This window comes from Helianthus annuus, chromosome 17, assembly GCF_002127325.2.
Source record: "Helianthus annuus cultivar XRQ/B chromosome 17, HanXRQr2.0-SUNRISE, whole genome shotgun sequence".
In the NCBI taxonomy this organism is placed as follows: Eukaryota; Viridiplantae; Streptophyta; class Magnoliopsida; order Asterales; family Asteraceae; genus Helianthus; species Helianthus annuus.
In genome coordinates, this window is record NC_035449.2 from 25,299,024 (window position 1) to 25,313,256 (window position 14,233).

Below are 14,233 nucleotides of genomic sequence, written 5' to 3' on the forward strand. Positions count from 1 at the left end.
ATAATAAAAAGATTAAGAACATTTTAAACATTCAAGTACTTTTGAAACATTTGATCATTTCACTTTTTTTGTTTTTTTTTTAAATTAAACATGTTACTCAGTTGAATATTTCCAACTAAATACGACTCTAATTGATCGTTTCCACTATCATATGTAAAAAGGTAATTTCAGTCCTTTGTTGTATTTAAATATGTATATATATACAATCCGTGTAACACACGGGTCTATAAACTAGTGATTTATATATATTACACGTGAGAAAAAGGTGGATTGTTTGAAAAAATGATTTATATATATTACACGTGAGAAAAAGGTGGATGGTTTGAAAAATCTAATCTAACTTATAATAAAAGACTCCAAATAATACCACATGGCATTCTCTCCTTCAATCTCATAAATTTTATTTATATTTATTTAATAAATTTCTTTTAATATTAATATTAATTAATAACCAATATATATATATATATATATATATATCACTTATTTTTATTCTAATCTTTATCTAAAATTAATAAATAACTTCAATTTTGCAATTTAATCCCAACTCTTTTTTATTTTCAATTTTGGTCCATCATACTTTTTATCTTTCCCAAGTTTTTCGTTTCTTTCTAAATTTTGTGAGTTAACGCACCGCAACGTGCGTGTGGGGTTCAACATTTTTTCGTATATTTTTTCCCGTTTGACTGGCCTGTCGCATAACATCTATTTTTCTGCGTTTGACAAGTTCGTCCAACATGTGGTCCTGGATAGACTTAGTTATTTTTTTATGTTTTACATTTCGGTTTAATTTCTCAGCAACGAGTGTGCGTGATTCAAAGATTTTACGTCTGATTTTCGCTCCGCGATATTTTTTTCCCATTTTTAGTTATTTTGTTTTTACGAGCTTTTCCGGTGTTGGTGGTCACTGATAATAGTATAGTATTGCTACTACTTAACACAGTTTTATGACAACCGCTACAACACAAGGGCTTAATACTAGTAAATATAAAAAAGATGACCACAAACATAGTTAAAACATAAGCATTATCACATTTAAAAGCTTGATAAGGTCATTTTTAATTCATTGATGTTGTCCAACCATTCCACTTTATAACAAAGATGCAAATAACTGCTAAAACGAATAAGAGTTAATTACTATTTTCGTCCCTATTGTTTGTTAAAAATCAGTTTAAAAATTGCGATTTCAGTCCCTGTGGTTTCATTTTCGTAACCATTTCAGTCCCTGTGGTTTCACTTTCGTAACCATTTCAATCCATTATTATGTTAAGTACAGGGATTGAAATGGTTACGGGGTAGACTGAAAGAAAGTGAAACCACAGGGACTGAAATCGTAATTTTTAAACTAATGGACTGAAATAGTGATTTTTGACAAACCATAGGGACGAAAAGAGTAATTAACTTAAGGAATAACATTTCATCATATTTCCAATTTATCTATATTTGAGTAAATTGCCATTTTAGTCCTTGAGGTTTGACCAAATATGTCACTTTAGTCCAAATAGTTTTTTTCTTACCATTTTAGACCAAATAGTTTTTCTTTCTGCCGCTTTAATCCCTGACTTTTGTATTTTTTTTGCAATTTTCATCCAACGCACTAACTCCATTCAAAAAAGTCAGTTAACTTAGGGACATTTTGGTCAAACCACATTTTTCTTTCTTTTTTTTCAGGTACGATAGTATGGGACGGTGATGGGCCGATTTACAGTGAAGATGATGGTGGTGGTTGCTGGTTTACAATGATGGCGGTGGTGTTGGTTGATGACGTGGGTGGCGGAAAAAAGTGGCTGGTTATGGTGAAAATGGTGGGTGGTGATGGTGCTGAGGTGGGTGGGTGGTGATGGTGCTGAGGTGGGTGGGTAGGGTGGTGACGATGATAAAAGTTTATGATGGGGTGGGTGGTGAGAGGTGGTGGTGGTAGATGAAAATGGCAAAAAATGACAAAAGTCAGGGTCTTATACGACAGAAAGAAAATCTATTTAGACTAAATGGGCAAGAAAAAAAGTGGCAAATTTGATCAAACGTGAGACTAAAATGAGAATTAACTCTCTATATTTCTATATGCTCTTTCCATATTTCACATATTCAATACAGATTTAGTGATATACAATCACTTAGCAAGTTAGCATAAACAGTTTGATTAACAATTAATCATCAGAACAATCTTCACTGGTTATCTTCGCACCACGGTTAAACCTTCTTAACAAACTAACCCTAGTTTTATGAACACACAATCTATACTGTTTAATCCTTTTCCTCTTTAATTTCACATCATCGGAACCATCACAAGCAAGGGTAGCCTTACATTCACCTTCAACGCCTGCCCTTTCTTCCTTGGTCACATGCTTTCGACATAAACTCGACGTTCCATAAATGTTGTGAAGATGGTAACATGGATCAACATACGACAATGATGACGACACGATACCTTTGATGTTGTTGGGGCACAGAAACTTAACAAACTCAACTATCTCTGAAAAACAGGAGTGATCAGAATATGGAACCGTGTAGATATACTGATGATGTTTTTCTATGTTATTTGTGTATCTATTTCGCATGTTCATATGAAGATCATTGTCTGTCTCTTTATTCAATGAAGAAAGACCACAAGATTTATCCTTGGATCCAACTTTCTTTAGCTTCCATGGAAGTCCAGATGGCATAATCCCAATTGTCGGACGCATAGTGTTTAATGCTTCTAGTGTTTCAACAGAAAAACTGTAACGAGGAACAGCGCGCACTCTTGTCAAAGTGGTTTTGGTTGTGAAATTGTCGTGTAGCCCGAGAAGATGCATCGTTTGTAAGCGCTCTGGCCATACCCAAATCTGCCACAAAATTATAAACAGAAGTGAAAAAATGTCCTTGAAATTACCTACACACATTTTTCATTAGGGCTGTAATTGAGCCGAGTCGAGCCAGGTTGAGCTCGAGCTCGAACTTAAACGAGACAGCTCGGCTTGGCTTGTTTATTTTATTGAGCTGAAAAGTTGAGCTCGAGCTCGGCTCGTAAAATGTTCGAGCCGACTCATTACTTTTGTATTTTTTTTATTTTGTTACAAATATTAATAACATAAAAAACCAAAAAAAAATAAGTAAAAATTACATCATCATCATACTCGGTAAATCCCACCAATAGCAAGGCTAAAGTAGGATCTGAGAAGGGTAAGATGTAGACAGCCTTACCTCTACCCCATAGGAATAGAGAGTATGCTTCCAGTAAGACCCCCAGCTCGATAGTAGTTTTGCATCAAGCCTTGGACATAAGGCACATAAAATTCAGCAATTGAGACAAAGGCCGATTAGTGCATGTACCCCCTAGTCTTTCGGCTATCAACGCCACCACATGATGCATGATTAACCGTCCCCCGCTTTTTTCGTTATTTTCCAAAAGTAAAAATTACACTTTTTTTTCCTCAAAATATCATTCCACACGAAAAAGGGCAATTACAAAGCAATGGCAGGTAGTCGGGCAACAAGTTGCGCCGCCACCCCCTTTTGAATAGAAAAAATAAAAAATAAAAAAAATACACATATCCAAAAGTATTATTTTGATTTTTCTAATATTTCAAAGACACAAATGCATATCAAAAGTACTATATGTATAATTTTTGTTTATTTTTCCATATTTTTATATGTTATTGATTAATTAAACTTTGATTTTTAACACTTCAACCCCTTCCCACATATTTTTTTATTTTAATACATTTAAAATTAAAATAAACTATATAAAACAAAATAATTCGAGCCGGCTCGTTTACAACCGAGCTTTTTTCGAGCCGAGCTTTTTCCAAGCGAGTTGCGAGCTTTTTGAACACCCTTATTTTTCATATAGTTATAGAAAAACAAGTTGGTGGTAAATTACCTTTACTTTCAGCATTTTTGAGATGTAAAGTAATAAATCCTCTTTTCCCAACGTGTCTATGCCGATGATGATGTCATGTTCGGGATAGGAATCGATGATATTGACTACCTGAGGGTGGGCCGTTAAGAACAAGATAAGAGTGTATGTATTTTACTCTGTTACATAGTAAAGCATAAATAAATTTTTGAATGGGATGAATGACATTAAAACTTTAAGACAGAATATTACCTGTTGAGCAGCAACTTCCCTTGAAGGAAAAGAGTAGGATGGGTTGCAGTAAGTGTTGTCAATGTAAAGGGTGTCGATTTTATCATTCTTGAGAGCATTAAGAAGCATGGTTTTTCCCATTTGTGCGATTTCACTTGTTACTTCCCAACGGAAATCCCCGGTGTAAAGCGTTACGCCAAACGCACCACGAAATAGAAACATAACTGCACCTGATATACAGCAAAATGACAGAAATTAAGAAACTAATAAATCTTTTCAAAAAATTAACATGTTGATTTTGCCATAAACTAACTGCTGAACCTAAAGAAATTACAGACTGATAAGTTCGCACTTAGTTCACACAGAAAACATAACTAGAGTGCCCAAATACGTCCAAGCTACACGGGTGTTACTGTTAACTAATTAAAATTCTAGCCATATTACTTAAACATTTGTCAATAAACCGATAAGGTGGAACATTTTTTTGGACCGACTATATAAATGAAGACAGAAAGGAAGTCATCCTACCATCAATACTGAGTGGTAATAACACAAACTTTAAGCAGGATGCGAGAATGGCCTTTAATTTTAAACAAATTCTCTTGAAGTCTTTAAAACCTTTTGAACATACTTAAGACGATAAAATGTGTTTATCATCAAACTGAATGCACCATAAACTCATTCTATATACCCTGGAGTGAAAAACAATACCTGCCACTCATGAAACATACAGGAATTTAATGCCGTCCTTTTATGGTTAGAGGTTATACTTGTCTCAAAGTAGGTATAACCGTATAAACAATGGACATGTATATGTACTAATAGTCTATTACCACAGCCCATTACAAAATATACGAAACCATCGATCCCATTCAACTACAGTCATGAATGAAATGATCAGCAATACGCCGATTCATATCACTCGAGAATGTCTGTAAATCACTAATATTTTTTTAGCATGAAGGTATCTTTAATCTCGGTGGGGTGCAGTGAACTAACAAATTACTTAAAAGATTTCACAACATAACCATATCATCAAATAGGTTCATAACCCTAAGTAAATAAGTTAAGCATAAACAGCATCTTAAGTTCCTAACCCCAATTGCAGTATCACTAAACAGAACCCTAAAATGAACAGTTATTAAACAAAGTTGGGAAGAGTTACCTACCAGGGCAATGATTGGCTTCAATTGCCATAACTTGAACAGTAGTTTGGGAATTAGTGGACAAGGAAAGCAGAGATAAGGAGTGCCATTGGCCGATTTCGAGAGATCGAATCAAGGAAGTGTCGAAACCGGGGAATTTGTGGTGAAAAAGTCTGGCGGAGATGCGAGAGCAGAAAAGTGGGCCTTTATTCCAACGAGGGGATAAACCAACGGTGTGATCTGCGTGAAGATGAGTTAAGAAGTAGACCTGACTGCCTTCACTCCACCGGTCCACTGATATCATTCCTCTCTCCATTAGTTGTACTCTGCAGCAGCAGCATTAGGATTTCAAATTGGGGATTTCTGTGTGAAACCTAGGGTTTACAAAGATGAATTTTATTTCGCGGGTTTTACAAGTTCGAAATTTGAAGCAAGTAAGTGATTGATTTCCAGGTTTAAACTTCCGTTTACTAGTTTCATATTGCTACGCCTGTAAATGAACCTAACCTTCATGAATTGAATTGTTCGTGAACTTTGTTTGACGGGAAGTTTGTTTATTTAATAAATGAACAAACATAAACAAATTTATTTGTTAGTTTAATCGTGGGCGCCAATGATGAAACAATGGTTAACCGGGCAGGGTTAACACACTGGTCTCGTCAAGAAGGGTTAATCCCTTCCTCTCGGAGATCGCTGGCTGGGTCACCGGTGGATGATCTCCTGCACAAGGAAACAAGCCGTGACTCGTAACAAGGAGGATGGGGTGGGGGGTGCTCCTTGTTACCACTCTCCGGCGTGAGAATCAGTAGTTTGCTTGGGAAGCAAAGCAAGATAATAGTAGTAGTTAGAGAGTTGTGAAGAGATACCTCAAACCTGGTTTGGGGTTGGTATTTATAGCCGAGGAGTGAAGGAGGAGATTGATGGATGGGCTGACGACGAGCTGCACCGTTGCAGGTGTGTCAGTCTCGCCGGCCGTGGGGGTTACGCCACGTCAGCCCATTGCTTTAATAGCTCTGACAGGGGACTGTCGCCGGCGCCACTTGCCTCGTGGTGTCAGCCACTTGCCTGGCGTGTCAGTCCACTTGTTGGATATGCAGGGTGCGGTGCGAGCCGCATCGCTGCATGCGGTAACGCCTGAAGTTACCGCGTCTCCTACTTGTGATCAAGAAATACGCGAGATGCGGTGTTGGCCGCATCATCGTATGTGGAGACTATTTGCTCGCTTCCCTTGTCGTGACGAAAATGGCCATATGATGCGGTGCCAGCCGCATCGATATGTTCATCTTCTTCCGTACTTGGGTCAAGCTATTCATCTTCGAACCGCATGGGTTCGAAGGATGTGACCGCATGGGTGCGGTTTGCTTACTGGTAGGGGTTTGTTTGATGCGGGTAATGGTCGTTTTGGGACCATACCCCTTCAGGTAGGCTAAACGTACCCCTTCTTATTACCTTTTATACCTCCTTTCCATAAAATTACATTAAAACTTGTAATATTTACCCCCTATACAAATCATTATTTTAAAAAATATTCTTTTTATTACAAAACAAATTCAAAAGTGTAAAAAAATTATTACAGACGTTTTTTTAAATATTTATTTTTTAATTTTTATTTAAATCATATTTTTTAAATGTTTTCATATATTGTTTCTAAAATTTATTTGTTAGTTTAATTAAAGGGGTAGGCTAAACGTACCCCCTCTTATTACCTTTTATACCCCATTTCCATAAGATCACATTAAAACTTGTAATATTTACCCCCTATACAAATCATTATTTTAAAAAATATTATTTTTATTACAAAACAAATTCAAAAGTGTAAAAAAATTATTACAGACGTTTTTTTAAATATTTATTTTTTAATTTTTATTTAAATCATATTTTTTAAATGTTTTCATATATTGTTTCTAAAGACACTTGCTCAAATAGTATTTTGATTATGTTTTTTTATTGAACATCTTTACAAATAAATAATAACATTTTATAAAAATAATAAAAAAGGTTTTGAACTTTCTTTTTGAAAAAAAGTCTATATTATGTTTTTTCCTCGTCTAGTTTGTATTTTAAAGGTCTTACTTTTATAATTTTTAATACTTTACACGTTTTTATAAAATAATTAACAATTTTTATTTATGAAAAAAGTAAAAAAAAAAAAATCTTTGAAAATAGTGTTTACAATCATTCAAACCATTTATGTAAGTGAACAAATAAACAATAGGTGCTAAAATTATTTTATCAAACTATAAATTAACATTAACAATCTATGTAAATTTAAATTTAATTAGTGTAAAGAGTATGTTATAAACAAGTTAAAACCAGTTTAAGACTTGAATCGAAGTAAACACTTTTCTAAAGCTAAACAAATGGATAGGCTTGATTCACAAATATTTTTCTCTTCTTCATTTAAAAAATATATTAAATTGGTTGATTTCAAAAATATATGTGGATTTTTTTGTAATCAAAAGTAGGTCATTCGAAATCAAAAGTCACGTAAAGCATAAACTTAATTACGAATAATCACCGGTTTTTGACCACGCATCAGATACCCACTTCAAGTCGTTCCAAAATAAAAAAGCCATTTTAAAATACTAAAAATAATAAATATAAGACAGTTAAAATACAAACTAGACGAGGAAAAAAAATATAATGTAGACTTTTTTCAAAAATAAAAATCAAAACTTTTTTATTGTTGTTTTTATATGAAAAACGTTATTAGTAATTTGTAAAGATGTTCAATAAAAGAAAACATAATCAAAACACTATTTGAGAAAGTGTAAAAAATCTGAAAACTTTTTAAAAAAATATGGTTTTTTAAATAAACATAAAAAATGTTTATAATATATTTTTACACTTTTGAATGAAATAAAAAAAAATTAAACAAAAAAAAGCTTTTGAATTTATTTTGTAACAAAAAAGAATACTTTTAAAAAATATGAATTGTTTAGGGGGTAAATATAACAAGTTTAAATGTGATTTTATGAAAAAAAGGTATAAAAAGTAACAAGATGGGGTACATTTAGTAGCCCCCTAATTAAATTAAAGGAACAAACATGAACACATATGTTGTTCGTTCATTTATGTTCGTGTTCGTAAACGTTCGTATATGTTCGTTGATATTGTAACAAATACATATGGAGTTTTATTTATACAAATATAAACATAAAATAGGTTTTCTAGCTACTTATATACATATAACTAATTGATAATTTGGCTTTCTAGTAAAAAATGTGATTTTCTATAGAAGTTATCGTAATTAATCAATAGCATAGTTCACATATTTACAAGTGATTATACCTTGGTGCAAATTTATATATATGAACCAGTGTTAATCTACATTGTGATCAAATCATTTTAAACCTTAACTACCATTGTAAAATTAAAACTAACTAATTGTAACCACATAACAGACGAGTTAACAAATCGCATCTCGCGTCATCAACATGAGTTCTCACTTGTGACTAGTTTATGGCTCCAAAAAGATTGTGGCATGTTTGATTTTTTTTTTTTTTTAAATAAAAGCTTTAGTTTCAAAACGAGAGGACAACTTGGAAACAAATCAAGTTTAATGAACCTCAAATCAATTTAACAGTTTCGTAGCTTGTTGTCTATGTAAACAAAAACACCTTTTAAATAGAAAAAGTAATTCCACTGCATGAGTAAATAAACAAAATGGACATTTTCAACTCAAAGTTTCTTCATGGCTCAGGGACAAACCAAAATTACCAACCATCATTATCTCAAATAAATAAACAAACTTAAAATCCAACAAAACAACAATGTTTTCCCACACCAACACCAATGAAAATCATAATGTCATATCAAACAACCCAAATCCCAAATCCAAAATCTTAAACATAGTATTTTTCTTATTTTATTCTTCCATCTCAAACAGCTTTCAGCAATCCTTCACTGTGAGTTCTTCGCATGCCAAGATCCGGCCTAAAACTCACCAGTTTGCTACTCACATCATGAAACTGATGCCTATTACCCGTCACCTTAACCCCACTTGGCGGCAGCCTCACGTGCCGTCCACGACCACCCGCCCCTTGACTTTTCCTACCATGCGTTGACTTTTTCGAATCTGACCTTACCCCACGGTCGATTTGATGTGCAGAGATCCCAAGCCGGGCAGCTCGGTCAGCTGAGTCTTTCATGGTACCAGATTTGATCGATTGCCTGTTGTAGTAAGCAAGATGAGGGAGAAGACTGAGAAGAAACTTCTTTAGTTGTTCGTCTCCTATGTTCTTTTGCGCGGGGTTTCCCTCCAGGCTGACGGCTTGTAACGAGTTGTAATTAGCCGCGAGTTGTCCTAGGCTCTTTGTGGTGGACAGCTTGTTGAAACGCAGATCCAATACGTTCAGTTTTAGGAGACGGTGAAGACCCTCCACCTCGCTTATTTTGTTTCCGGCCAGATATAGTTCTTTCAATGAAGAACACGACGCCAGACCTTCAAACATTGATTTCACAGGTCAATTTTAGAATTAAAAAAATGGAAATGAAAATATAAAGAGTAAAATGCCATTTTCGTCCCCGGGGTTTGGCTACTTTTGCAACTTTCGTCCAAAGGTTTGTTTTTCCGCATCTGGATCCAAAAGGTTTGAAATCTTGCTATTTTCATCCAACTCGTTAACTCCATCTATTTTTAACGTTAAATCATGGGTACTTTTGTCTTTTTTACATTTTTTGTGGATGATTAAAGGGTTTGGGTAGGGAGAAAGTCAACAGAGGTGGATCTTTATTTCTTAAAGTGTTTTTTTTAATAAAAGAATGTATATAAAGACGAAAATGCCCCTCATTTAACGGAGAAAAACGGTTGGAGTTAACGAGTCAGATGAAAATGGCAAGATTTCAAACCTTTATGGATCCAAATGCGGAAAAAACAAACCTTTGGACGAAAGTCGCAAAAGTGGCCAAACCTCAGGGACGAAAACGGCATTTTACTCAAATATAAATAAAAAGAAAAGCACATACCATGCCCAATTCGGAGAATCCTGTTGTAGCTAAGATCAAGCACACGCAATCTCGTGAGCTCTCGAAGCCCTTCGATGGTGGAGATACTGTTCTTCGATAAGTTCAAAATATGGAGTCCTCGAGGAAGAGCACCAGCAGTTATTCTCACTGATACAACAAATAATATTATCAGCAAACAAACTAACAAATAGCATTGGAATTCAAAAAATGAATAGAAGTTCAAAAATTCATACCTATAGAATTTCCCGACAAATTAAGCGCCCTGAGGCTGGAGAAAGCACTCAGAAACGGGATCACAACTAGCCCATGGTTTGCAAGTTGAGCGGTTGTGGCTGCAGCGTTTAAAGAAGAAATGTATTGTTTAGCAGCATCCATGCCGAGAGTACTCTTCACATCGTTTTTGGAAGCTGCCGATGGATCCAAGATGGTGGTTTTACCGTTTTTCCCTTGGCGATCGAGGTCCGAAAGCATGTTGGTTTCTTCCAATGAAGAAGAATGCTTGAGATCCATAACCCATTTCTCGATACGCTTTATCTTAAAATCCTCGTTAGGCAATTCTGCCCATTGACGAACCGAGTAATCTTGTTGGACGCTTTTACCCTTGCCCAGTTCATCCGCGGGAACGATCCAGTCTTTCGACAAACCCGCATAGTCATATCCATCGTCACCATCACCGTCACCGTCATAACAATCACCGTCGACTTTATTAACATGACCCGCACTATCATTTTCTATTTCCGGAGAAATCTCATCGTCGTCTTCATCAACGGATTTATCATTCCATCTCGAGTTCAAAGCCTTCAAATCCTCGGAAGATCGAGATTGATGAACCGCATCACCGAGCGCCAAATGCAAATACGGCAAAGAGTTTGACTTCATAATGGTGTGTGGAGTTCTAAGCGGACCAGAAAACCGAGTCTCGGAACCATCACCAACCTCTTTGTCCGACTGTTGGTGATCAAGCGACAAATCCGATGCGAGATTAACCAGATTGGAACTTATTTGAGGAGACATAGAAGCCTCGGGTTTTTGATACTCATCTCCACTATGATTATGAGAAGACGACAAATCTTCGCCAGATGTCACGTCCTGATAGGCTGCCAGGCCGCTTCCTAACGACACGCTCTTTCTCATTCCCCTGATTTCGTGGCCACGTTCACTATCGGTGTCGTTCATGCTTTTAAGCCCTTCGGATTTCCAATCTTGACCCATTGAAGATGGAGATGGGTTAGCGTTGGTGCCTTCGTTAACGTCTTTGGGTAATTCGGGGTTTTTCCTAGGCTTGTTTCTGGCGTAATCTTCGAGTGTTTTTTGCATTGCTTCGGTAGGCAAGTGGACGGTTTTCTACATATAGAAAAATAAAATCGTCAATGACAATGGGAGTTGCTATGTAAATCAACAGTAAAAAAAGCGAAAAAGAAACAGGTCAAACGGGTTGAACAGGTCAAAAGTGGCCAAAGTTTATTTTTGATGCATAGATACTCCTAAATCATTTATTCCAAAAAAATTGGTAGATTATTGAAAGAGTAAAGTACACATATGGTCCCTATTGTTTACCTAAATTTTGGATTTGTTCCCTAGTTTTCCAAAAGTACACCGATGGTCCCTGTGGTTTGCACTTCGTAACACATTTAGTCCCAACCAACAAAGCTAAAGGTTTTAGCATGTCCAAGTTAGGGACTAAACGCGTCACAAAGTGCAAACCACAGGGACCATCCATGTACTTTTAGAAAAAGTTGGGGACTAAATGCGTTACAAAGTACAAACCACAGGGACCATTTGTGTACTTATGAAAAACTAGAGACCAAATCAAAATTTTGGTCAACCACAGGGACCATCCTTGTACTTTATTCTTATCGAAAATATAAATTTTCTCATTCATGTTTAACAGACCAGATATTTTTAAAATCGTAAGAATTTACGACCTAAACAGTTCCGTATTAAATCCAACCGGATGCAACCCGTTTTGACCCGTATCAAAACATTACCCTGTTTTCACAGGAACCCATTTTGACTGTTAACCCAACCAGCCCGACCCGTTCATTTTGCCACCTCTAGTCTAAAACTCTAAATCACAAAACCAAAAAGTCAAATCAACTTGCTCACCTTGGGTTTCTGAGTATGAGTAGGAGAATGAAAGCAGGAGAATCTAAACATCGCGATCAAACTGTTGCGCTTTACTAACTTTGAAATGTAACAAGAACGAACGAACGAACTCACTGATCAACTACATCTAGAAGACTGAAAATATTTGAAACAAACGTCGATAGGTCGATAAAAAGAAACTTGTAGAACAAATATAGTGATGTTAGCCGTAGTCAAGCGACAAGCCGACAGACACACGGCGCAGTCTCCATATATGTGATGATCTTGATCGTCTTAACACGCAAAGCAGAATCACTCCTTCATTATTATCACCCACCACCGGTTGTTTAGTGGTGCGAGAGCGGTTTATATTTGTTGTAGCTGCCAGACTGAAACAACTCTTTCGGGTCCTATTGGATCCCAGTTTTTGACATGCGTAAGAGACAATTGCCTGAACAAGAAAATCAAACAATGTTTAACAACAAAAAGATACAAAATTTGAAGAAAATTCAATCAAACAATGTTTAACAACAAAAAGTCACAAAAATTGGAAAAAAAAATAAATCAATTAAACAGTATTCGATGCATTCGAGTATTCACACACATATATCTCATGATTCATGCCTCAAAACAACTCTCAATCAAATCAGAATCATCAAATAAACATTAAATTAGAGAAATCTCAATTAAAATTAGAACAGCTAATTCACCAATATGCAGTAATTTTAAAAACTCTAATTTTCAGAACACCAAATATTCAATAAATTGCATATATAAACCAAATTAAGAACAAAAACTTTGCTGAAAACATACAATAATCAAACAAATTCCACATACAAGGTAACCCTAACAATTATATAAGCACAGAATACAATAAATTCATAAAACAGAAAAAAAAAAAAAAAAAACCATAAAAAACAATAAGAAAGTTTATAATTTGAAAAAGAATTAATCAAGAATTAACTAATCTAAATCAACACGCATCAAATTAACACTGCAACAGATAGTAAAACTAAAAACAAAGATAATAGAAACGTGAAATAACCCTAAAACGTTTGAAAAAAAACAAAATAATAATAATATAAAAGATCTAACCTCTTTATAGCCAGATTTGATGCAAAAACTCAAGTTTCTTTCCTTGAGAAACTAATGGAAAGAAAAGTGAAAAGGGTGTTGGATCGAAAAAATGGATTTGACTTTGATAAGATAGAGATAGAGGGTGTGCAATTGAGGGAGGGATATATGAATGAGAAAAAGGGGGTTTGGGAATGGTTGGCTGAGATTTGTTTATATATGCAGATTCGTCGCTATGTGTGATTTCCACAGAATTCATGTAACAAACTCAAATATCTAGGCTGATGCGATTTTCTTGCAACTTGTTAATATTATAATAATATTGTATCACATCATAATATAATTTTTTTTTTAGAAATAATATATGTATTTAACTTGTTTTATTGAATTTGTTTTTTCTTTTTCTTTAATAACTTAGGTTCATTAATTTTTATAAAAAAAAAAAGTTGAATGTGTATGTGTGTTTAATTTTCTCCTCGACATTTTGGTATTAGTTTTCTCAAAAACGTTGTGGGCTTGTGATAGTTAAAGTAGACCTTTTTTATGTCAGTGGTTGTTGGTATCGTACCATTACCGTGACGAATTGATACCAATATTGGTATAGGTATCAGGTATTTTTTTTAACGTCAAAGAATCTCACATGTAAACTCACACTGCTCGAGGCTATGTCCAAGGTCGACTCGTTGATCACCATGAGACTGTGCCCCCCTGATGCGCGAGAACCGGATGGAATTCGTAAACCTTCGCCCTCGGTCAGGTTCGGACCCGGGATTAAAGCCCCAATTCTCCCCTTTCACCCAGATGTCCCTCGAAAATGCTCAAACGGGCCTTTTAACCGCTAGACCAACATATCGGAAGCAGTACAGGTATTCGTTTTTATAAATATGTGTCG

General features: G+C 35.3%; 2 protein-coding genes across 2 annotated transcripts; both read right to left on the minus strand.

Annotated features, from left to right (window-relative positions):
- Positions 1 to 2,027: 2,027 nt before the first annotated feature.
- LOC110923564 (5' exonuclease Apollo) lies at positions 2,028 to 5,671 on the minus strand. Its single transcript, XM_022167640.2, has 4 exons — positions 5,239 to 5,671; positions 4,091 to 4,299; positions 3,863 to 3,970; positions 2,028 to 2,825 (listed from the first exon to the last, which is right to left on the minus strand). Exons 1-4 carry the CDS (start codon positions 5,528 to 5,530, stop codon positions 2,148 to 2,150), a joined length of 1,287 nt encoding a protein of 428 aa, XP_022023332.1. The 5' UTR covers positions 5,531 to 5,671; the 3' UTR covers positions 2,028 to 2,147.
- Positions 5,672 to 8,887: 3,216 nt separating this feature from the next.
- Positions 8,888 to 13,624, minus strand: LOC110920843. The gene is made up of 5 exons (XM_022165046.2): positions 13,363 to 13,624; positions 12,289 to 12,718; positions 10,416 to 11,526; positions 10,183 to 10,329; positions 8,888 to 9,658 (listed from the first exon to the last, which is right to left on the minus strand). The coding sequence occupies exons 2-5, from the start codon at positions 12,337 to 12,339 to the stop codon at positions 9,096 to 9,098; spliced, it is 1,872 nt and encodes a 623-aa protein (XP_022020738.1). The 5' UTR covers positions 12,340 to 12,718; positions 13,363 to 13,624; the 3' UTR covers positions 8,888 to 9,095.
- Between the last annotated feature and the right edge of the window lie 609 nt (positions 13,625 to 14,233).